The sequence below is a fragment of the Temnothorax nylanderi genome, unplaced genomic scaffold (genome assembly GCF_030848795.1).
Source record: "Temnothorax nylanderi isolate EJ_2023f unplaced genomic scaffold, tnyl_v1.0 TNYL_tig0006_pilon, whole genome shotgun sequence".
NCBI classification, from domain to species: Eukaryota; Metazoa; Arthropoda; class Insecta; order Hymenoptera; family Formicidae; genus Temnothorax; species Temnothorax nylanderi.
Genome location: NW_027249068.1, coordinates 328,195 through 352,396, shown reverse-complemented (window position 1 = coordinate 352,396; position 24,202 = coordinate 328,195). Strand labels below are relative to the sequence as shown.

The following is a 24,202-nucleotide window of genomic DNA, read 5'->3' as shown; positions in this document are numbered from 1 at the left end:
CTTGGATGTTGTAATCCTGAATGGACGTAGAATGGATCGAAACTGTGCGATCAGCCTAGATTGGGCTGACTTGATATATATATATTTTTTTATTTGTAGGGTAATTTTTACGTGGAAGGTTGACGTAAATTGAACTTCCGACATGAGATTGTCTCTCTGTGTATCTAGTTAAACATAATCACGCAGTTTCCGGTTATTCAACGATGCTGAATATGATTTTTGCGTTAGATGTGTGCAATCCAAGATGAGAAAGAAACAATTATAAATTAAAACGTCGAATTTAATATCCTTTTGTGAATTAGAATTAATTTTCGGCGACCGAACGTCGTTTGACGATGATGCCGCGTTAAAATCCAAGCTCGTGGGCAAGGTTAAAAGGGCGCTTCTCTCTATCTCTCAAGGGTGCGATAACTTTCAGCGCCGACTGTATCGCTGGATGATGTATCCCCCGGGGGTTTTCTCCCCTTGGGTGTTGGGGTGTGTTTCGTTGCCTGGCAACGACACCCTCGAAGTCCGCGCTCTGATTGGCCCCGTCTCGCTTTTCCTGTCTTAGCCTCTCTTCTCACCCCGTCGCCAATCAGACCCCCCCCCCTCTCCCCTCGCCCGTGCTACCGTAGCCACCCGTTCCGTGCTCTCTCTCGCCGACGGAAACCGCCGTCGTCGGGGCGAAGTGCACACACGGGCGCGTGCAGAGGAGAAAAAAAGAAAAGAAAAAAAAACCGAGGTACACGCTGCAACGCGTCTACACGAACAGGAGGTAGTTAGGGGGGTAGTTCGGCGCAATGGCGCAACGTACGTGTATGTGCACATGGGAAAGCGACGTAATATTATCTCGGATAAATAACACGGATCTTTTGTTACTCCTCGTATTGTCGTGCGAGAGGAATATGCCGAAGAGAAAGTGCGACTAGACGTTTCTTTCATCGAACCTGACTCTTTACGAGCGTATAATTCTCCTCGCTAATAACGCATATCTTAGCCGTGCGTTTCTTTTAATACCGAGTAGAAAGGGGGGGGGGAGGTACCCCTAGATAACTCCGGCGAAACTTGAAACTAGTTTTCGCAGGATATACCGGAATCTTATTTGCCGTAGATTCATCCGTTCGAAATCCGATTACGCGAGTAAACCGCCGCGTTTCGTTTGGCTCTCGATGTCATTGAGAGTCATTTCTATTTTTACGGCTCCGTAAATTGTACGAAAGGATTAAGGGCGATTCCATTGGCTTCCTTTTCAATGCCTTCTTCGAGTAGCCGGCTTGTTGTCGGGACTGCACAGCGCTACGAGAGGATTAAACCTTCCTATTGATCCCCGTTCAATGGATTCGTGCCCTTTCACGTGCCAGCATTCGTAATGTTTTGACATCCTTTGCGCTCGTCTCTTCGCCTCTCTCGCTCGCTTCCTCAACGCTGGGAATATATCTCCGTGCCTCTCTAATTCGATATTCGATAATAAAATTTTCTTCCCTCGACGGAATATACACGGAGAAAATAATTTCTTTCAAAAATATCGGTTTTATTTTTGCCGGTAAGAACTTTTATAAATGTAGTAAATTAATAATTGTTAATATGTATTATCTATTTAATAGAGAGTTCATGCTGCAACGATGATTCTTTAAACGACAATTTTTTCCTTAACCCGTCGCAATACTTTGATGAAGAAATGGTCGATAAAATTTCGAGCAAGAACAAGTAAGTGCGTTATTAAATATAAGTAGTGTTTCAAATGTTTTATCTATACAGAGACTAAATATAAAATTGAATTCCCGTTTATTACAGAATACGGAGAGTGCCAAAAGTATATTACGGAACGCGAACTCACAAGCAAATCGAGCAGGTAGTCAGAGAATTCAAGAAGACCGTGTACAGGCACAAGAGGTAAAGAAACTCGCAAAATATCCGTTTATTAAATGAATGTATAACGAGTAAATTTCTTTAGGATGACCATATTGAGCAGCCGAAAGCAAACGTGCATTCAGGAAACCGAAAAGAATAAGAACGAGTTGTGTCACGAACTACTCGATCCACGAAAGGTTTCTATAAGCGTTATGTACTCACAGAAATTAAAAATTAAATAATTGTGTAACGACATTATTTCTGCACGTAGGGTGGAACATGTCCATATTACACTGAGCGCAGTAGGATAAGGGGGGATTCCGCATTTAAAACTATGAAAACGCCTTGGGATATCGAGGATTTGGTCTCAGTAGGCGAAAGCATCAATTCCTGCCCATATTTCGGCGCAAGATCTTTGATGGCCACCGCGGAAATCATCTTTTGTCCTTACAACTATATCCTGGATCCAGATATTCGCGAAAGCGTAAGCATAAATAGTTATTAATAAAGTATCTAAAACCAGGAAATGCTATGAATAATTGTAGCAAAAATACTTTATCAATAGAATTTTCAACAGTTTTAATCTTTTTATATTAAAATAGCCTTTACACTCTTTTCTATAGTATTAAATATCGAATAATAAAGTATATAATTAAAATATACAGATGCAAATCAATCTGAAAGGCGATATCGTGATTCTCGATGAGGCTCACAATATCGAGGATATGTGTCGGGATGCTGCCAGTGTGAATCTCAGAGATGACGAGATTACAAATGCCGCTAAAGACTGCAAACATCTTTTGTCTAAAGGCCGTGAACATGCCATTTATGATACTATACAGAACTATCTTATGGATATCGTAAATTTCCTTCAGAATATTGAAGTCAGAGATAATGTACTTATCAAATAATCAATTAAATATTAATTTTAGTTTTTACATTAATTTTGTATATTATTGTGATTTATTTAAATTTTTATTTCGTAATTCAGATATTTATTATCAATTTATAAATAGTTATAATCGTTATCTTTATTATAATAGAATATATATGCTTTATAGGGTTCTGATAGGGAAATGATCAGTAATACTTGGCTTGGTATGGAATTCCGGGTGTTGCTCGACGTGAATAACGTCGGATGTTCTAAATTTCCCAATTTTCTTGCCGCCAGTAGAGAGGCTATAGAAGATTTTAATAAAAATATGAAGGAGCCTAATCCTGAGAAAATGATACAACACACTATTTCGCGAGAAACTAAGAAAATTCTTGAGCACGTTTGCTTATCTATGCAAATGATTGTATCAGATATCTTAGTTGATGACTATAGGATGTGTGTCATAGAAACGATTGAACTTACTAAGAACGTTGCAACGGTAAGTCCGTATATCTGAGCAGTTCAATGTAATTACAATCTGTTTAATTGTATCAAACATCACACAATCATTTTTTATCAGCCCGAAGACACCTGGATCAAACCGAGTTTCAAACCGAAAGTTAAAGTGCGAACCATGAAACTGATATGTATGAATCCCGCTGTAGTTTTTGCGCCTTTGGCCCGTACTGTCCGCTCTATGATAGTCACTTCGGGTACTTTGACGCCGACTACGTCGTTTCAAAGCGAACTCGGCACGCAATTCCCGCATATAGTCAATCCTAATCATATTATACCGAAGGAGCAAGTGTATGTAAGATGCATACCACGAGGGCCAAAAGGAATAGCATTAAAGGCCGTCTATGGGAAAGTGGGCACCTATGATTTTCAGGTCAGGAGAAACGGATTGTTAATGATTTTATTTTAGACACATTACACATTATACGTATGCGAAAATCAGTTAGGTAATAATTTTTATCCTAACAGGACGAACTCGGGAATTTGATTCTTGAAGTATGTGACTCGGTACCATATGGTGTACTATGTTTCTTTTCGTCTTACACGACAATGAACAAAATACACGAGAGATGGGAGAAAGTCGGCATATTGAAGAAACTCTCCAGCATGAAGGAAATTTTTACGGAACCGCAAAAAAATGAAGATCTGCCCACAGTCATGAGAAATTATCGCAGAGTAATTGAGGAATCGTCGTCTAAATCGTTTCGAACAGTATGTGGAGCTATCTTGTTTGCAGTTTACAGAGGAAAAGTGGCGGAAGGAATTGATTTCAGCGATAATGAAGCTCGTTGCGTATTAGCAGTAAGTAACATTCTTAATTTTTATTTACACATTCACATGCATGTACACATGTATTTACATATGTAGTATACATTTATATATCTTTATGTCTATTAGATTGGCATACCGTATAAACCTTGTAAAAATAATGATATAAACATGAAGATGAAGTATAATGATTCGAAAGTATCCAAAGGTTTGCTATCTGGTAGCGAATGGTATGGTATCAATGCATTTAGAGCGGTAAATCAAGCAATAGGTCGTTGTGTCAGGCATATAGGCGATTGGGGGGCTGTGCTGCTAGTAGATGAAAGGTATGTGTAGATATAAATTTGGGAATAGATAAAAATATTCATTATGATGATTAAGTTCTACGATTAGATATCAGTCCAAATTGAGCTATCTACCAAAATGGATCAAAACAAACGTAAGTTTCAATTGTCAAAATAAATTATTGTAAACTATATTTACAATTTTACTAATAATTGATTTATATCGCAGATGAGATGTAACAATAATTACGATCTGGTAATAGAACTTCAAGATTTTGTAGCCATGCAAGCTGCACGTGAAAGAGGAGAAAAATGTATAGAGAATTAACACTTTCTTTAGAAGATATATAAAAGTCTATGCTCTGAATGAACTTTTTTTTTTATTAAAAATGATTATCTAACAAACAATTATAATGTTACGTATTTAATTAAGCGTCCTATTTATACGGATTTATTTAATGTTACATATTAGTTGTGTCCCTCTTTTCAATCATTCTTAATTGTTTTTTCTTCATCCTTTTTATTTTCGCAGTATTTTTAATCTGAAAATGACGATACAATGAGAGTTTTATAATATACCCAACAAATGTACGCTATATAATATACATGATATTAGCATTTACACTTACAACTTGCACGATTTCACTCTTTTTTCTATTCTCTTCTGCTCTCTTCAAGTTTTCTCTTCTTCGTTGCTTCTTGGCCTCCTTCTCCGCCTGCTTTCGTGCCTTGATTGCCCTTGACATCTCCTTAACGCGTTTCAGATCTTCTCTCAACTTTTGTTTCTTATCGAACGACAACCGAATTCCACGCGTTTTAATTATAGAAGAAAACCTGCAAACAACATTTGTATTTGCATCATTAATTCATATCTTCATGTTTCTTTTACTCATTTACTTATATAAAACGCTGGAATCTAATTAGATATTATTTGGAGGAAATTTGGAGAGCACATCAAATATTTTCATTTTATTAACTGAAATTATTATGACTAGAATTTTATTATGAACGGAACATAGGATGGTTCAATGCTAAAACAGTTTCTTATCAAGCAAAAGATCTTTGGAGAACAGAAAACCTTCAAACAATGATTAAAGTTAAAAAAAAAGCTCCAAAGTGGAGGTAATGGCAAACTTACAACCCCCTTCCATAAAAATTACAGTACTATTTATTTCTAGATAATTGCTTGGTCTGTAACGCTTAAAGAAGAATTGTTTTGAGAATAATTGTGTTATTATTTGTAACAAGCTGTAACTTACTTTGTTTTCTCTTCCTTCCATATCCTACCGGATTTCGGTTTGCCTCGCGGGATACGTTGTCTTTCACGTCTCTCAGCATTAGTCGACGACTCTGGCGTGTCTTTATTTTGTACCGGCGCCGCATTCAATATATCTTCCATACGCGTTACTTTTTCGCTCGTCATTATTCGGAAATATCGATGAAACGTGCGCTCTTGAAATACTTTAGCATATAAACAATCTTCTCGGAGGTTATAGTCCGTCACGTGGCGGAACTGGCGGAGAAGCGGACAATAAGCGAAGTGTAATCGCCACGAGCTGCATTACCAGCAACCGAAAATGTAACACGACAAAATAACGCAGAAAAAAAATCGAATTTTCTTTATTATAATCAACTTTTCTCATCTCTATTCCCTATTATTTGTTCTTCATCTTATATTATTATTACTATTATTTGTTCTTCATCTTATATTATTATTATTTTTATTTAGTAGCACGTTTGTTAGGGAGCTACTTTAATCGCAGTAGTTCAAAATTGATTTCAGTTGCCAAGTACGTTGGAACAAGATGCTGTAAAGAATGTATTCTTCTCAATGAGACGTCTCCTGTGATTTTACAAATAATTTATTTTTATCGAAAATAATCCTCATTCGTGCACTTTGTAATTTTCGATTTTTGTCTTTGCAGGTAAATTAAACTTCTCGACTCGAGCGTACCCTGTATATACCGACGGACGTGAACTTTATTCTTTACTGCTAGGTGGTATATGTACCATTATGATATTAGTTACAAGCTACACGCGCATACTATACAGAGGGCTACTGAATAGTCCGTCTGCTTCTTTTAGCTGGCTGAACTACCCCCCGTTCCGTTTCACGCATGATGCGCGCATTGTCTATAGTAAACGTAACGTTTACTATAGACAATGCGCGCATCATGCGTGAAACGGAACGGGGGGTAGTAGGACTGAACTGGTGCAATAAGTTGAAGTGAGACAAGTATATATTTTGTTTCACTCTAACTTAAGCCTTGTGTACACGATACTAGAAATCGGTCCGAGTTTCGGTTTAAGCCAATGAAACTGCTGCTTTTCTGTCAGAGCTGCAATTTGATTGGCTTAAACCGAAACTCGGCCGATTTCTAGTATCGTGTACACAAGGCTTTACGGCATCAGTGTGCATCAGTTCAGCCCCCCCAGTGCAGCTAAAAAAAACAGACCCACTGTATCCCTTCATTTTTCTTCATTCATTCTTCACTCATTGATGCACGTGCATTTGTGTTGATGGCACGCGTTGCTCTTCGTAAGTAAAAAACCACGATTTCCAAGGGTTCAGATTATCAGAACTTTTGATAAATTGGCAGCCACGGAGTTAAATACATCAGTTGAAAATCATGGAATTTCTGCAAAATTTTTCCACTGAATTCTTAAGCCCCAACAGCCGACTTGATCTGAGACTCTGTGCGTCGAACCACGTGCTCCGTACGTATTCTCACGTATTTTAATTACATACATATATGTATAAGTATCTCGTGTCCCACTACGTTTGTCTATTTCGCAAAAGTCTCGACTGATCACTTGTGAAATTCACGCAGACTTGTCGGCGACCGCTGCTGGCCGGGAACTCCTATTGCAGGCACCAGAAACATTGGTGCAGTTTGTTACTCTTGTACAAGATGATCGCGCTTCCATTAGCGGGTGTGCCGCACGAATATTAGTAAATATTACCGGAGATGAGGCAGGAGCCAATGCAATGCTGATTATTTCGGAATTAGGTAACTCGACAGAGAAAGATACGACTAGTGAGCAAGATGTTAACGGATTTGATCCGATTGCCGTCAATTATATTCACATTAGGATATTTCTGTTCTGTCAGTAGAACTTCCAATAATCTGACGACAGATTAGAGCAGCAAAAAAATGAGCAAAATCTGGTCACTTTATAAATAGAATATTTTGAATAGTTACAAAATGGCAGATTTTTTCATTTTTTGTTGGCATTCTGCGGACGAAATTGTAGCAGACACTTTATAAAGTTTGTTTTCAACAGATTTTTCTACCCAGGGACCTAGTCAGAATTTAATAAAAACTTGTCTGAGGTAATATATTATCGTATACTTATTGTTGTATCTTCTATTCCGTTTCGGATTTTACATGTTATTTTTTTGTAGGGCCATAATGGATAAATCCAGTACTGTAGCTGACGCCTGTTGCATGATACTTTCTAATATGACTAGATCGTTTCATCTGGTAAACAGAGTGATAACACTTATCGAACAAAGTAATTATTCTTGGGATGAAATAGTAGCTGCATTTACTGCAAACCAGTACAACACTACAGGCGAGAAATTGCATTATCTTGGATATGTCTTTAGCAATCTTAGTCAATCGCCACGTGTTAGAAGGTACCGCTGATAATTGATAATTTTTGTATTTTACTAAGTTATATCTCGTAGATACATGTGTTTTAATTACAGGTATTTGATGGATCGAAATCGTTGCGTTATTCAACGGCTCTTTCCGTTCGCGGAATATTCTAAAAGTCAGATTAGACGTGGCGGTGTTGTTGGTACTTTGAAAAATTGCACTTTTGACACGGAAAATCACGAGTGGTTGCTAAGCCCCGAGGTGGATTTGTTATCATACCTGTTGTTGCCACTTGCTGGTCCGGAAGAGTTTGACGACGAAGACAACGAAAAATTGCCAATTAATTTGCAATATCTTCCTGCAACAAAAACTCGAGAGGCTGATCCAGATATAAGGTAAAATACAGCTCGGCAGATAAATACTTAAAAAAATCTAATGTAAAGAAACATTAACAACATATTATTATGTTATTTCAGACTTATACTTTTGGAAGCATTAAATCAACTCTGTGCAACAAGCGCAGGTAGAAAAATATTGAGAGAGAAAAATACATATGTCATACTTAGAGAGCTTCATAAATGGGAAAAGGATAGAAGCTGCTTATTGGCATGTGAAAATGTCGTAGATATCTTGATAAAGTAAATGTTTGCGAATAAAATTCTACTTCTAATTAATTGTTTTTTTTTTATATAAAAGAAATCTGTATCTTTTTGTTACAGAACCGAAGAAGAAATTGGCTTAGATAACTTGAAAGAAGTAGAGGTGCCATCTGAGTACACAGAGACATTCCATAAGATGGATGAAGACTTTATTAGCGATACATAGTGCAAAAGTTTGTATTATAAATACGTATAATATTTGAAAAGTATTGCACATACAGTGTACATAATACTTATCTAACGAAGAAACGAGCATAAAAATGGTGATTTATAACACATTCGACTCTTTGTATTCGCGTTTATCATATTGCACTGTCCCGTTTTATCATTAATAATAAACTATCAGGTCCGACGTAGCAAAGAAATATCATAACTTGATTTTTATCGCTTACAAGTTGGATCGCTTTAAAGTTGAAATAAAATATATAAATAATTTTCACTTCCTGAAACTTATGCGCTAAAATCTTTCAACATGAAAACAGGTACAAATAAGTAGTTGCATGTTATTTATCGAGAAACGACTAATTGAATCACGATATGTTCGTGAACGATCCTTTATTGATCATAACGCGAATGGCAAGGTATTACACGAACACGTATATAATAATATTAAATACTAAATATGCGAAAGTACTGTTAAAGATAATTTTGGACACTTCCATCAAGGTAAGTAGCCCAATCCAGCTTCGAGACTGATCGAACTTCTTGTACTTGACGCGTTACTAGCCCTTCTCGAAATACGATTGTTCTCACCCGCGCCGAAAACCGCGGCGATCTCCGCGCTTTTTTTTATGGAGAGCGCTTCGTGATGCGCTCCGGATCTCCCGCTACCGCGGGAGGAATACTTCTTGTCCCGTTCCGCGCCACCGACGTAAACCAAACGGCCCTGAGTATCTCTGGCGCTAACCACGAGCACTTTCTCGCTGCCGGACGACTGCTGAGATCTTCTCCCTGGGCTGAAGAGATCGTAATCTAAGGCCAAGTTATCCGAACTGCCGCAAACTGGCGACGATCGAGCCTGCGGTAGAATTCGTACAAAACAGATTTTAATATGACTGTCAAAATTAAAATAAGATTAACAGTTAACATAAATTTTCTTGGCTACCTTGAGGAAATCGGTGTTGCGCGATGAACTGTGACTATTGGTGAGTCTCGAACCTCGGATCCTCTCAGGACTGTCTCCTCTGCTGAGAGTGCTCTCCGCCGGCACGATTCCCTTCTGCCTGAGTTGCTCCAGTATAGTCGGCTGTATCGGTTTCCTCGCGCAGTAACACTTGTTGCTCTCGGAGCAACTGTCCGTGTCGCAAGCGCAAACGACCGTGTTTCCTGAGACAGGCGTAGCCTGTACTCTCCTGGACAACGAGCAGTAACACTTATCCGCCGACACGCACGTACACGACTCGGAGTCGTAGCTGCATTCGCTGCAGCTCACGTATCCGCTGCTGCTCCTGTTCGCGGTGGCACCCATGCTGCGACTCAATCGTTTACCTGCGTAGTTTTATAATTATTACGCGTCAATAAGTACAAACTATACCGAAATTCAGATATTTTGTTATATTACTATATTATTATAATATATATTTTGTTTTACTTTATAACATTTTGAGAAATTGGAACGTACTAGAGGTGTAGACAAGTATGATTAATTTAGATTTTAATTGCAATATTTCTACAAACATGTATCGCTGTCTTCCGAAGTCGTGTGGCACATCCCGTTCTTGCTTGTCCTCCGCGAGGATTTTCTCCTACCGAGTCTACTCGCCAGCACTCGATTCCGATGATTATTCCTGACGTCGCATGACGAACTACTGCCGAAGCTATCGTTTAATCTTCTGGCCGGGAATATCACGGAGGTAAATTCCGTGGGACCACCTTTCAGTCTCGAGACCGACCTCTTTATAGCTCTGCCCAATAAACAAGATCGACGGCTCGATCTTCGTCTTTGTGGCCTCCGTCGTCTTCTCATGATACTGGCGGATCTTTGATACAATTCATCTTGCGTCAAGGTCGCGGCCAGTTTCAGTAAGAACTCCTTGTAGAGCGGCTTCAGGTCGTTAAATGACATACCCTCCGGATCTGGAAAATAATGAGATCTAAAATAATAATAGATCGCAGTTTGAAAAATTAAGAACAAAGGAGATAAAAGGGCAAGCTGGATGTGCTAAGAATGTATTATAAATTAGATAAACAACAATGTGACATACGTTTCGATCTAAAATAAGATCGTCTTCAGCGCGCTATAATAAATCCTGAATTAGATCTAAACTTTTTGTTCAATCATATTATTATTTGGCGTAGATTATTACCTATGATGGCTGCCAAAATGTCGTCCACGCTGGTCAGACCCTCCTGATTCCTGAACTCGTCAAACAGCTCCGTGAATCCGAGCGGAGTGCCCCCTTTGACGTTATTAGTTCTCCGAGTGCTTCTGGAAGTCAGGAAACTGCCTCTCCTAGGTAGCTCGACCCTCGTCATCAGGTCCCCTCTGTCCACGTCCACGTCGCTCTGCGATCTCTTCAGCGCGTTCTCCTGCAGGATCCTGTTCGCGTTCTCCGAATGGCTAACGGGCGGCTCGCTGCCCGCTCTGCTTCTTCTTCTCACCCGAGGATGACTGTACTCCGGCATGCTCAGCGAATAACCAGGATCCTCTTTCCTCAACGGTTTGTCCATGGTGACGACTCGGCTGACTCTTTTGCCGGAGTACGCTCTCTCCGGGTCCCTCGAGCGTCTCTGCTGGTTTATCGTGCCGTCCGAATGTTCGTGATGTGACTGATAGTGTCCATTATTTTTTAAGTTCTTCGCGAAGAAGATGTCTTCTTGACATCTTCTCGTCTGACTGTTTCTGTTGTTCTTGCCCGCGTAAATGTCCTCCTTCCCGAGGCTGTAGATTTTATCAGCGTCTTCGATACGCGAACTGTAGACATTTTCCTTCTTCCTGCCGGGTTGCTCGTAAATGGAGCTCATCTCGTTTCTCCCGGTCTTATTGACCTTCTCGTATATCAGAACGCTGTCAGTTCCGGAGGAGTATAATTCGCAATTCCCAGCGCAATTCGCTCGATTCAAATCGTACGAGCCGTAATTTCTTTCGTAAATGTCATCTTTCATGTCCCTTCTCGTATTGTTCCGTTTATACAGTTTTTCGTACTTGTTCGACTGCCTCTCGTAAATTCCGTCCGTATCGTTATCACGAGCGTGGTAAATTTTATCGGTCTTATTCGACTCTATTTCGATCCTCAAAGAATTCTGGTCCTTAGCGGAAAACATCTTGTTCTTCGAATTTTGCAGCTCCTCGTTTCTGGACAACACGATGTCTCGATTGTTCTGTCCCAGGTTGCACTTTTCGACTTTGACATTGTCGCGTCTCTTGCCGCGCGCCTCGAGAATGTCCTCCGCTTTCACGTCGGAATTCTTCTTCTTCCTACGTGGTACCTTCTGCTGGCTAGGCTTTCCGCCTTCGTCCTCGGTGACGGAGCTACTCACGGAAGTCTTCTTGGTTCTTGGCGGTCTGACAGGATGCGGCGCGGTCGGTCTCGGTGGCGGAGGCAGCAGGCAACTGATCCTGCTGCTGTGACTGGGCTCGCGGACGCTGGAGGCAACGGAGGCCAGACTGATGCAGCCGACGCCGTTCGTGTGACGAGGTCGTCGCCGATTCGCGTCCAGATCGGCGAGAAGAGCGCGATACAACGTGGCCGCGGCCGCTATTGCGTCTTCTTCGGATTCGCAAGCGAATGCGTGACACTCCAGGAGCCTGGCCGCCCCAGGCCGTCGCATCACCACGGCGAAGATCGGGGGATAGAATTCCGCTTCGCTTTTTAAACCGCGCATTGTCCTAAAATTAAAAGCAAAATTAAACATCTGTTCGTGGAATTTAATCTTTAAATGTATGAATATGCGCTCTACACTGTTAAATTTGTAGTGCCAAATTATACTCAATTTGAGATATTTTTAATTATTTCTATAGGTCGTCACTGCTCCTGCTCAATATATCGTTAATTTAATTAAACTAATGAAATTTAAATAATACTGTTTTATGTTAAAATAATAAATTTCGACACACATGGTAATTAAAAATAACAAAATAATATTTTAATATTAAATTAAATTTCATCCTTTAATATTTAACAGGGTAAACATATAATATAATAGGTAATGGTAGATCTTTGTATCCCAAAAAACTAATTATAATTATAATTATACGTAGCGTCCACCTGTAGAGATCGGCGTGCTTGTCTTCCATCGTCTGTCCCTCGTCCTGATCGCCGACCAGAGGCAAGAAGGCGTGGTGCACATCGCCCGACGGTGTTCTCTTGCATCGCAGCCGCAGGGCACTCCATACCGCTATTCTGCGGAAAGGATTATTCTTCTCGCAGACCTCGCTCGTGCGGAACGTCAGTCCGCGCCTGGAGACCTCCAGCTCGGCCCTCACGCATCCCTCCATGCGTTCCAATAGCTGACGGAGAGGTTCCTGAAGACCCCGCACGCTCGCCACGCGTCCGCCGACTGGAGCAGCTCCCATGTATTTTACCTACATGAAAGTGCAAAATATTCAAATCATCCCGAAGAATATATTTTTAATAGAGAAAGAAGACGGAGAAGATAATTTAAAGTACGTAAAGCCGACGTATCTTAAGCTATTTATTGTTTGGAATGTGATTTATTTCAGTAGTATGATCAGAGATCGGAGCGGGAATGAGAAATCTACAGGGGAGTTTCAAATAATTAACATAAAAACTTTTTTTTTTACTTCGGACGACATTACGAGAGACCGACGCATCCATGTAAAAATAGCGCTTGACAATAGATGCATTCTTTTTGCGTGTCTGAAAGCGGTGGGAACCTGTTTCGCGCGATGGGCAATGTCGAAGATAAACAGGGGTCGTTAAACGGGAACTTTATTGCACATTTTGAACGCGATAAAGTTCTAACTAGTCTCTCTGAAAAATTTTTATTGCGTTGCCGCTTATTTATTCGCTACCGCATCAATATCTATCCCCTGCGGAATGTAATAAACATTATGATATATATTGCAATGTATAAAACTCGAATCGTGGGCATCGGATTTCTTACCTCGGATGAAAAATAACGGTGCTCACTTTTATCATATAATTATCCGCGAAATCCAACGATTCGAATTATATAGAGAGAGGCGTGACTTCGGCCATCAAAGAAGACAGGGGGGAGTCAATGCTCTCGACTGTAACAAACAGCTGCCGTGCCATTATGATTGACTGCCACGCCTAAGCGGGTTTCCTCGTCAGGTTCTCTGACGTAATTCTATCGATTGATCGGCATCTTCTTTCGTGAGCCCCAATCGAAGTGCGCGAAGCGAGGCGAAACAATGCGGCGGGGCCCATAAAACAGGATACCGTGTCGGCGGCGGTAAAGAATCCGCATACCGGCGTAACACAACTAACAACTGAAGGAGAATTTTTCAGCGCTCCGAATAGTTTATGGAAGTCCGTCACGCTTCGCGGATCGTGAGCGGAATGAAAGTGACGATTAAAAATTCCGGATCGACGCCCCGAGGAAAGTCGAAGGACTTTTCGCGACCCTTTTTCGCGAATCGGGGCACGTCCGCAGGAATGGCGATTGCAATATTGTAACGCGTGCTACGTATACCGAATGTAGAGCTCGTGTTCGTCGAATTTTTATGTATCAAAATACCCAAGTCAATCCCTTGAAAAATACACTAATTAAATTTTAATTACAAGATTTTGATAATTTATTTCATATGAATTGTAACATCATATTATTTATACTATTATTTATACTATTACGGTTTAGAAATATAAGCCTTATTGCAACTCTGTTTATAATTAATTTATGTAAACGCGTTATCAAAGCGTTTTCTTCGCTTATTAAAAGTTTTTTTGTACCGCACATTGCAATCTATTATAATCTCAATTAAAGCGATACCATCAAATAAATGTACGTATCTACTAATATACGAACTAATTAACACGTAAAAAATTAATTTTGCTGTGTAAGACCGATTAAACTCCAAAGGGTTTGATACCATCTCAAGTTAGATATATAGAGATCTCAGATATATGATTTGCTTTCTCTTCGGATTTTTACAATTCTGTATATACTATAAGTACATTACTCCTTAAAAGATCACTGAGCAATTCTTTCCTTTCTAATGAGCAACCAGCTCGCGAGTAATTATACGTCGATCTCAATTTTATTTCTGACACGGAATCATCACGATCGTCAGGGTGATCTACGCGAGATTTCTGAGGCGGAAAATGGATACCACCCAACGTGCTTCTTTTCACGAAGCTTTTCACCGATCTCATATTTCAGATCTCAAAAACAAAACATATAAGATTAACGGCTTATTGTTAGATTGAGACGAAATGAGAAAGGTGAATTAATCGAATTTGAAAATGAACGAATCTGATTAATTGTGGTCGCGAGGAAAAGATATATACATATTAAATTATATTTCTGCTCAAAGGAGAAGCTAGGTCATCCAGACACAACTATTTTTCGCGCGTAACGATTTCCGCAATTTTACGTCGCATTAATTTCTCATTAGGTGCCTCGACATTCACTCGCGGGATTTCGCAGTTGTTTCAATTTTGACACTGAGATAGACGAATTAAACGCGCCCGTGAAGTCACGTTCGCTGGCGAAGTAGGTGAGCCTTTCGTCGCGGTGCCCGAACCTTCGTCTCCCTTGGAGAACGGAATGATCACGTTCGGCCACGTCGAGATTTGCGAGATTTTTCAAGCGAGGACGTGTGCGGATGCACAATGGAATTAACATAAGTGAAAATGCAGCCGCGCGCGTTCTCGCTACGTACGGTTGAACCGCCGCGAGATCCCCGAATCTGAATCCTCCGACGGCGACTCGAGCAAAAGTGGCGTGCGGGCAATCTCGCGAGTGCTCCACGTGCGTAATTATTTGTGTCATTACCGGCAGAATTGCGGCGGCACATTCACCGGGCGTCCCACTTTCGGCCTCCACCGAGGCGAACATCGCCTCGATGCGCGCCTGAACGGCGCTGTTCACCCTCTTCTGCTCCTCGTTCGCGTCGTTGGGGTTGCTCGGGATGACGACCGACAGTCCGGCGTACCACCCTCCCAACGTCGAGCTGCAGATCGATCTGAGGTGATCAAGACTCGTCAGTGCGAAGATAATAAGAATAAAGTAGTAATAAAAAAAATAGTAGATAATAAAAAATAAAGTAGCGCAAGATCAATATTAATTCCCTACGCTCTAATTGGTAAAACGTAATTAAAGAATTTAATGAAAGATAAACAAGAAGTAGTATAAGATCAACGTTAATTCTCTATGCTCTCTAACTGGTCGAATGTAATTAAAACAATTTAATAAATTCGATTCACCTGGAGTCTTCGAACAGCGCGTCGATCTGCGCCTTGCTCCTGAGGGAGCATTCCGACGGTGGCCCGCCCAATCGAAAGCCATCTCCGTAGTGGGATATTCCTAAGGTCGACATGCTTCGTACGAATGTTACGCAACCCGTTCGAGATGCGTGTGTTTGCAAATTGTTTTTCTATTGTGTTGCCCGCTGACGTCATTCGTTCTGGAAAAAAAAATAATAATAATAATGCACATTATTACGGTGTAATCAAGCGGTGGCCTCAATTGGAAAAGAATTATTATAGCTGATGAGATATAATTGACGCTAGTTTGTTCATCGATCATATCTAAACAGAACTCGTATATGGTAATTACTCGCGCCTACTTGTTCTAACAACCTTGTGGAAGTTAGTCAAGGTTTCCCCGAATGACCCGAATACGATATCAGTGGAAAAGTTCTTAGGACCGCGCGTACGCACAATCGGGTCCTTCGGCTTTCATCTGGTGTTTCGCGTGGTGCTCATTACCGACGTCGCGGTGCGTTAAATTTATGCGGGCGCCAGACGGTGCGTGAATAATTAAAATCGCGTCAGACAGGACCGGGTCAGCCTCGGTACTTTTACATACGAGGCGAGATAGACGCGGGCAACGGTAAAAGTGATCGGGACAAAAGGAAAATGCGAACAATGAGCTCGCGATCGTCGATGTGTGACAGATAAAACGGTTGACCGCGGCAGCGGCGATTTGAATTTTCTTGCACGTGATGTCTCGCGATTATGCAAACGGCTTGAGACTGGCGTATCGGTCAACGTATTAAATGATGAAAGTTGTTAGCACGCGTTTAAGCGTAAATTAATATAAAGCGAACTGATATAAAGAGTGCTTTACTCCTTTGCCTTGAATCAATATCAAGGTCGTTGTCCTGCAAACTAGAAATCGTAAAAACTGTTATTCATGGGAATACATAATATATATATAGAAAAATTGCGTGTTTATCCGCTGTTACGGATTTCACCGGCAATTGAAACTTTACGCATTTCTTCATTAAGGTGGTATACGCGCGCCGCTTTTTAATAACTCTTTAAAAAAATGGTGCCGTTGTCCAAGTGCAAAACCGGTTTCAACGGAGATCCGCAGTAAATTTATATTAATAATATATTATAATTTAAAAAGTGATGCGACTTTCTCCTTAATCAAAAGACAGAACGATTATCTTGCCACATGTTATAATTAAAGGTACATTTTTTTTAATTGAAAACTTTATAAATGTAGTTAAAATTAAATAATTAATATTCGATGCAGTTATACAAACATTTCCAATTACAAATTTCGTAATATTAGAAAGATGTATTCTTGCAATAAAGAGTCAACGTCAGCCTCACGTCCGGTACGAGCTAGCGCTTTAAGATATCTATATACGACTGCTCACAGTTAGGCTTTACAGTTACGGGCCAGCTGGATGAGGCGGCAGCCTGGCCGGTAGCCGAAAGGTGTCAATGTCGAGTTTGGAGTCGGGTTATTACGCACGCAATCTTTTTTTTTTTTAATTTAAAGTATAAGAAGTGGCGCTGAGTACTAAACTCTTATCGTCTATCACTTGCAATATGTCAACAATAATTTTTAAACTCTTAAACGAATTATTTAATTTAGATAATCCATATGGACCCTTAACTTCCTATTAAACAGGGAATCTACCTTTTAAACGAGGTATACACAGGATGAAGACTGGGCCGGAATCGAAGTACGGACTTTTGAGTTACTAATCACTCGCGCAGCCACGGAGCCACGCGTCATCCCCGCACGCAATCTGAAATAACTGTCAGTACGTGTCCCTTTCGCGAACGCGTACTGACCTTACGTGCCGATCGTGTGCGCGATCGTTACACGACGAAATCGACTGCCAAAACAGCACTATAATTACGATTCGGCTGATTGGACCACCGACGATTTCGAAAACGAGCGAAGGCTGCGTCACGATAATTATCGGTGGCGCAGGGTAATTAACAGGGGCGGCTACCTTCGGCCACGCGCGCGCTTTTAATCGAAACGGAAGTTTTCTCTCCGCGCGCTCTACTCATCGTAAACAGCTCCTGACACTCAAATTTTCCTTTATACGGCACAAAATGTGTGATGCCACTCATTATGTCGTGAGATCGCTCGCGAGAAGACTGCCTCCTTGCTCATCGCCTGAAGCCGGCCCTGAATAATCACCGCCGGTGAGCTTCTTGATGCCGGTGACCCAGTTTCGGCTCTGCACGCTACCGTAATCACTGCAGCAGCACGAACCTGATCGATGTTATTATTAACAGTCTGTGACTACGCGCCGAATTAGCGATGACGTTTGAAAAATTAACGCGAGCGCCGCGCGAGGATGCGCGAGATTCGCGAGCGGAACGTCGCGTCGGAGGAATCCGTGGCGTGGACGGGAAAATCGCGGGGAAACGGAGATGATTTCGCGGGCGATCGCTCGATCCGCATCCCGCACTGTCCGTCGCGTTTCTCTCGAGAGCATCTCTCCCTGTTTTCATAACTGTCGAAGCGTCCGCGGCGTGTTTGAGGCAACGGTATTAAGGTCGGCGAACAGATTACGGCATCACGTGTCGGCGCGTCGTAGACGAGAGCTGGTCGATATAAGCGCCTCGACTTTGATGCGTGTGCGTCGTTCAGCTTACAATTACCAGGTTCACGGCTCGTTTCCCGCCTGCATCTGCTTTAATGGATTTCGAACCGACCGATAATCACACGCGCGAGACATACATCGTCGGTGCGTCATCGCCTCGATCGCACCGATGGATCATTTTCTTAGCGGTTTTCAAAGGCACGTCGTCGGTTCCGGGAATTTTAGAAACTCGGTAATTATCGTGCGCGGTCGGAGGATTTCATTTATTTGAGACGCGCACATAACGGTTGTCGATGCCGACAGAATATTGATCAATAATTTTTCACTTACATTTTTCACTTACTTATTGTTAGTATTGATCGAATTTGTATGAAGAACGAGCTCCATAGTCGTGTCCCGTCACGTGGACAACGTGATGATTTGATTGTCGCAATGTTTATTGTCAAATCAAAATATACGAGGCTAATGTAATTAAGATTTACATATCCCCGAGATTACGTCATATAGCGCACTATTTAGATATTTAGAGCGGCAGGAACATCTACTTTCCTTTCTGTGAAAAATTTGGCATATTTACGTCACGACTCGAATAAGACTATAATTGTCCGAGATACCTGTTTGCTTCTTAAATATCGCCACGTGTGCTCCAAGATGAAACTCAACCATCCGATTTCGGCGCTGCCACCCCTGACACAGTCTCAATCGTTCGATCAACTCGCACTGTCATATCACTGTCAGGTACAGAGAACCTATCACGAGAATTGGCGAACCGGGGCGTCATTCGCGAGAGGATGCCGCACCACGACGAGGAGCCTCACTCACGATCGTTCGCCAATTCATCTCTTTGGCCGACCTTCGACGGGGATCCTCCTCCTTGCGTCCGCCGACCTTGGCCGCGGCGAGTCGATCTGGATGGCCGTCGACGTGAAACTGCCGGGGATGTTCCGCAGGAGAGGTCCGAGTTCCTTTAGCTAGCGAGTCGGCGCCTCCGCGCCGCGGAACGAGCAGGAGGAGAGGGATGAAGATCGGCAGAGTGAGAAAGAGAGAAAGAGAGAGAGAGGCGAGATGCCTTCTCCCGATGCGCTCTCGGCCGTCGCGAAAACACGCCGGGTACTCTCTCGTTGGACGTCCGGAAATCTCGCGCTAATGATACCGCGCTGATAAACCCAACTGACACGCCCACGATATTGCACTTTTGCCGGATAAGACGCTTTCTTCCCTCGCTATTACATCCGCTATTATCCAAAGAGGTGATGCTTCACGGAGAAATTTTTGCCCGCCGTTTCAAAGAGGCATCTGATTCATCTAGGTACCTTAATTTATATTTTGGAGTAATCAACGAAATTGGCTAATGAGGATATAATACGATCTTGTCTGGAAGATATTTCCCTTTTCCATCAGCATTCTCTCTTTGCAGTACTTATTTCAAACATTTCTAATATCAAAATTCTGTTCTAATCGACATATTTTGCGATAAATTTTATTTCATTTTATTTGCATTTACATATGTAGATGCAGCCAGTTTTTAAACGCTCTTGCGCGTGCATTTTCTCTTTCTCGTGAAACAAGTAATAAATCAATAACTTTTGCGTATTATGTTACACATGACGCGTGTACTTCGTCTGACCGATATCCGACTGGTTTCGAGGTGGGTTAAGTCGAATGGTGCCAAGAGGGACGCGCGCACCGGTGAGGCGAGGAGCAAACGCGGGAGAGGATTTCGCCGAGAGCGGAAGAGCGAGGGAAAAAGATAGTTGCAACTGAATCGATGGGCAATCGGGTGGACCGTATGGCGCGTCGTCCCGATCCTCTGATTACCGCCGGCATTGGAAGCCGGTGCGCTCGCCGCGGTAACGTCGTAAGCGGTAACGGTACCGGGCTTCGACGGTGCTCACCGGATGGCCGCACCAATGTGAGAGTACTGTTATTCCAACTATGCGGGCTCCCTGTTCTCCCTCTCCGTCTATTCCATCAGCGGCTGTGCCCCGTCGCTCCCGCGTTTCCGTCTCGCTCTTTCTTATACCCGTTCCGCGACACGTCCGGCTCGGTGTTACCGTTCACGTCTATCGATCCGGTTTCTTTCCTTTTCTGGCGAAAGATTTGGAATTCCCATGTCCCGAGTCCCTGGTGAAAAAAATTGCTCGTATTTTCTCAGAAATTTTCTAACAATTGAGACTTATGAAAAATTCTGGAAAAATATATAAATTTCTCAGATACTTTTGAAAATAATTGGATGGAGATTTTCGGAATATTTCAGTAGGTATCCGTATGAAAATGTCTGATAAATTGCAGATTTTCTCATATTTATTTAGATTTCTACAAAGACATGTTGGCGGGAAGAATCTGAAATATTTTATTATTTTGTTTGAATTTTTCTGAGAAACATTCCAATTCGTAATAAAGAATCTGAAAAATTCTGAGAAAATCTGAAGATTTTTATAGAAATTCTGATTAATAATGTGAAAAATTCTGAGACAGTTTCCACCAGGGGTGAACAAGTGAATATGTACTTAATGATGATAAAACTGAGAAAGTCACGATTCCTCCTGTAGCGAAATTCATTGCACGTCACAATCTGATTTACGTTATTTTCAAAATTAGCCAGCCATGTCAACACGTAACGGTACTGAGTGCCGAAATATTAATACAAAAACGGCAAGTCGGTAGTAGCAAACTTCCGTGGAGAAAAATAATTGTTACAATCGCTCGGGTCGGGTAAAGTGACCATGTCTCGCTATGCGTAATTTCTGTCGCAATCGCAATTTACTTTCATTTGCGTATTGTTAGCCGCCGCAACGCTCGTGGATGAGCACATTGCTGACATTAACTTTTAGCTTAGCTAATGGCGAGAAAGTCGAATTTTAAAGATACCGCATACGATTAACATTATCTTTTATTACTTGCATTACAAAATTGCAGGCTAAAGCACTCGCGCGATGATGATTGCGACGCTTTTTAATTCAAGGCGTATTTTTCTGTGTAAAGTATTAATCATTGCAGAAATTTCAGCTTAGTGGGTTAATTGTATGAATACTATTAATAAAACATAGAAATAACTGTTAATGCTGTTATATATTTAATAATTATATGTGATTGTTTGCGCGTTAGTCTAAAGAAAACTTATATATAAAATAAACCGCGCGATGTTTCCGTCAGGATCGATAGAGACCCGTTATAGATCAAGTTCGCATAATAACCGTTGGTTTTATGCATCGCGCGATTACGGCTAACGTCTCATAGGTATCGTTCAGTCAACAGCAGGTGGCACATATGCCTCGTAGCCACGGAACATTTTGCTTTAGCGAGAGGCTACGGCGACTGCCAATTTCTCACGAAGGCAATCCCGCATCTGTTGTGTTCATCCTTTTGAAAATCACGCGAATGCACCTAAGCCGGATACCTCCGATTAGGCGGCATGCCACCGCTGCAGTGTCGTTGCACCGCTATTTCGCAGGGTTCATCGAGTTGTTGATTCGTGTTCCATATCTGTCTGTCGAATGCGCCTTATTTCTCGTTACACATATGCATACCGTGAACCGGCACGTTGAATCGGTTAAACATTTAATGAGAAGCGTTTGTTAAGAGAGAGTTTTGATTCCTGAACCGTTAAAGAACGAGATATTAATTATCTATAATTTTTATAATCAACGTGCAACTAGACATTTCCTCGGGTAAATGTTACTAATTAATAAATTGCGCTCGATTGTCACGATATCGTGATATCCTTTAATTTTTAATTTCGACGTGTACAAAACCGGCGGAAGTCTCCGCGGTATGTGATTACGTAAAGCTTTTAAAATCACTTAGAGGGATTCAGGCGGAAGTATTGGCGACTATCGATTTGTCACGCAGGCACAGGCTTCGCAGCTGTTACCTCGTCTCTTCTAAATGCAGAGTTCCGCGTTTAAATGCCGTTTCTCCATTAGCTAATTGCGGAACCTCCCATCATTCACAATTACTCGTTACTACTTCATAATACATCGAAACTGCATTTAAAAAGCACTTATAGCAGGAAATGACTCTTTCCATCTGTTGGAAATTAGATGAAAATATGTAGGTATGTTTTGAAAGCGTTAACTTACGAAGCATTGTTTTAATAAAATAGTTCCGTGTAATAAAATATATAATACAAATTTCATACAAATTTCAAGTATGAAAAATAAATATAAAAGATTTGTTTTTAATCAAAAAGTATAAAAAAATTAAATAAAATATTTTTAGTATTTATTTTCGAAGTTCGATAAAGAGTAATAAAATTGTGTCCGTCAAGATGGCCGGCCACGGTCGATCGTGCTCATATAGCACCGCTCATTAAAATCACCAAATATACCATCTCTGAGCGGTATAGCCGCCGACATCTACCGGCGAGTGTAACGAGGCATCTCTTCTTCATAGAAAGTAAATCAGGTCTCGAGCTGCTCGAACAGAGCCACCAGACATTACTTCAAACGCGGCTGGTATATTATTTCATTCGCCGTGTCATCAACCCGCAACCGCCCCGATGATCGACCCCCCCCCCCCCGTATTTTTTTCTCCCCTTTGACCACGTGTATTCTTCCTGTACTTACAGATCTCTTCCCCCTACCATGTCTTCCTCGCCGATGCATCCCGACGTGACCCTGTTCGCACGTTGCTTATACTCCAGATTCGTGGCCACAGTCGCCGTAATGTGCGCGATGCAATTACACAGTCTGCTTCCTTCGAAAAGGAACGTTCGATGGACCCATTGTCGTCGTCCGAGACAAGGAGAAACCGAGAAGAGTGATTCCGCGAAGATAACTGTAGACGGTTGAATAGCAAGTGGACTTTACGCGAATTCTAGGTGAATGCGATAAAAAAAATTACATTTATGTCAATGTTGTTTTTTTTTTAGCGATAGACTTTACAGAGCTGTCCGATTGAGGATACATTATTACGCGCGCGATAACATCTCTCACGTCATTTAAAGTAAAGAAAACCGTACAAGAGGCAGGAATATTAAGCGGCAGGTGGTATTAGAAATAGTAATCTGTTGTTGTAATTGACGTGCATATGCAAGTATTACGCCGACCGCTTTGCCCGGCAAACGATCGTCCGTTAATCCGTTATATCGCCACCGGCACCGTTAGGAATTAAATTTGCACGAGATATTAGAGTGCAATAATCGTCCGGCGGGGGTTGGATGAATCGCGCCGACGACGCGGCCTGGACGGATTATTAAAAACTAATTTCGCCTCTGACCCGATTTCTTTACGCCCGTACGCCCGTATACGAGCGTGTATACGTGGCTAACTGTAAATCGCAGAACCACCATCTAACTGTAATTCGAGCTTTTAGCTCGCGCGGCTGCGTTACGTTATCGCAGGAATTTGAGAATGTTAAGGTCGCTACGTCGACTCTCCGCTAATCAACGATCCGTGAAGGCCACCTGGCGCAGCGCTCGATATTAAAATTCGTAAGAGATACTTATACTGAATCGCGAAATTCCGTGGTATAGTTGCAACAAGACGTTGCATTCTCACCGTTGCGTTTTTCAGATATTATACCTTTCCACTTAATTCGCATTACAAATTATTAAATATTTATTTATTGTACTACTTGTCGAGATAAAAAGAGTGGCATAATGTAAGTATTTCTGGACTGTTAATTTTGTCAAATCGGATAATTTTCGTTTTCGGAGGAACGACTTGGACCGCAGAGATGCAAGGGAAATTAATAATTAAGAAACATTTTATTAG

General features: G+C 41.5%; 4 protein-coding genes across 9 annotated transcripts in view; 2 read left to right on the top strand and 2 right to left on the bottom strand.

The window, feature by feature from the left end:
- The window catches only part of LOC139777440 (Fanconi anemia group J protein homolog), a 45,982-nt gene extending 39,584 nt beyond the window's left edge, over positions 1-6,398 (top strand). For 4 of the 6 annotated variants that reach the window (XM_071714867.1, XM_071714876.1, XM_071714860.1 and 1 more), the window contains exons 5-15: positions 1,587-1,689; positions 1,777-1,875; positions 1,937-2,030; positions 2,105-2,317; positions 2,499-2,729; positions 2,895-3,206; positions 3,288-3,596; positions 3,692-4,024; positions 4,121-4,317; positions 4,385-4,430; positions 4,505-4,897. In XM_071714867.1, the coding sequence (XP_071570968.1) occupies positions 1,587-1,689; positions 1,777-1,875; positions 1,937-2,030; positions 2,105-2,317; positions 2,499-2,729; positions 2,895-3,206; positions 3,288-3,596; positions 3,692-4,024; positions 4,121-4,317; positions 4,385-4,430; positions 4,505-4,603 (2,036 nt within the window). In that variant the 3' untranslated portion in view covers positions 4,604-4,897. Of the gene's footprint in view, positions 1-1,586; positions 1,690-1,776; positions 1,876-1,936; positions 2,031-2,104; positions 2,318-2,498; positions 2,730-2,894; positions 3,207-3,287; positions 3,597-3,691; positions 4,025-4,120; positions 4,318-4,384; positions 4,431-4,504; positions 4,898-6,058 lie in introns of those variants that run through there. The other 2 variants (XM_071714898.1, XM_071714890.1) reach the window with 2 other exon arrangements.
- Positions 4,637-5,746, bottom strand: LOC139777663 (coiled-coil domain-containing protein 86). The gene is made up of 3 exons (XM_071715226.1): positions 5,535-5,746; positions 4,905-5,109; positions 4,637-4,817 (listed from the first exon to the last, which is right to left on the bottom strand). Exons 1-3 carry the CDS (start codon positions 5,696-5,698, stop codon positions 4,737-4,739), a joined length of 450 nt encoding a protein of 149 aa, XP_071571327.1. The 5' UTR covers positions 5,699-5,746; the 3' UTR covers positions 4,637-4,736.
- Positions 6,399-6,615: 217 nt separating the features above from the next.
- On the top strand, positions 6,616-8,814 carry LOC139777603 (protein HGH1 homolog). The gene is made up of 8 exons (XM_071715160.1): positions 6,616-6,814; positions 6,876-6,993; positions 7,107-7,286; positions 7,561-7,609; positions 7,682-7,915; positions 7,988-8,272; positions 8,354-8,515; positions 8,597-8,814. The coding sequence occupies exons 2-8, from the start codon at positions 6,906-6,908 to the stop codon at positions 8,700-8,702; spliced, it is 1,104 nt and encodes a 367-aa protein (XP_071571261.1). The 5' UTR covers positions 6,616-6,814; positions 6,876-6,905; the 3' UTR covers positions 8,703-8,814.
- On the bottom strand, positions 8,669-19,402 carry LOC139777418 (uncharacterized). The gene is made up of 8 exons (XM_071714840.1): positions 19,100-19,402; positions 15,889-16,088; positions 15,458-15,647; positions 12,745-13,061; positions 10,843-12,365; positions 10,214-10,612; positions 9,642-10,024; positions 8,669-9,554 (listed from the first exon to the last, which is right to left on the bottom strand). Exons 2-8 carry the CDS (start codon positions 15,999-16,001, stop codon positions 9,198-9,200), a joined length of 3,282 nt encoding a protein of 1,093 aa, XP_071570941.1. The 5' UTR covers positions 16,002-16,088; positions 19,100-19,402; the 3' UTR covers positions 8,669-9,197.
- Between the last annotated feature and the right edge of the window lie 4,800 nt (positions 19,403-24,202).

Coding starts and splice junctions, on each gene's coding strand:
- LOC139777663 (XM_071715226.1), bottom strand. CDS start 5,698: ATGACGAGCGAAAAAGTAACGCGTATGGAAGATATATTGAATGCGGCG. Junction 5,110..5,534: donor TGGAAGGAAGAGAAAACAAA/GTAAGTTACAGC, acceptor TGTTGTTTGCAG/GTTTTCTTCTATAATTAAAA. Junction 4,818..4,904: donor AGAGTGAAATCGTGCAAGTT/GTAAGTGTAAAT, acceptor CGTCATTTTCAG/ATTAAAAATACTGCGAAAAT.
- LOC139777603 (XM_071715160.1), top strand. CDS start 6,906: ATGGAATTTCTGCAAAATTTTTCCACTGAATTCTTAAGCCCCAACAGC. Junction 6,994..7,106: donor TGCGTCGAACCACGTGCTCC/GTACGTATTCTC, acceptor AAATTCACGCAG/ACTTGTCGGCGACCGCTGCT. Junction 7,610..7,681: donor TTAATAAAAACTTGTCTGAG/GTAATATATTAT, acceptor ATTTTTTTGTAG/GGCCATAATGGATAAATCCA.
- LOC139777418 (XM_071714840.1), bottom strand. CDS start 16,001: ATGTCGACCTTAGGAATATCCCACTACGGAGATGGCTTTCGATTGGGC. Junction 10,613..10,842: donor CATTTTGGCAGCCATCATAG/GTAATAATCTAC, acceptor ATTATTTTCCAG/ATCCGGAGGGTATGTCATTT. Junction 9,555..9,641: donor GCAACACCGATTTCCTCAAG/GTAGCCAAGAAA, acceptor ATTCTACCGCAG/GCTCGATCGTCGCCAGTTTG.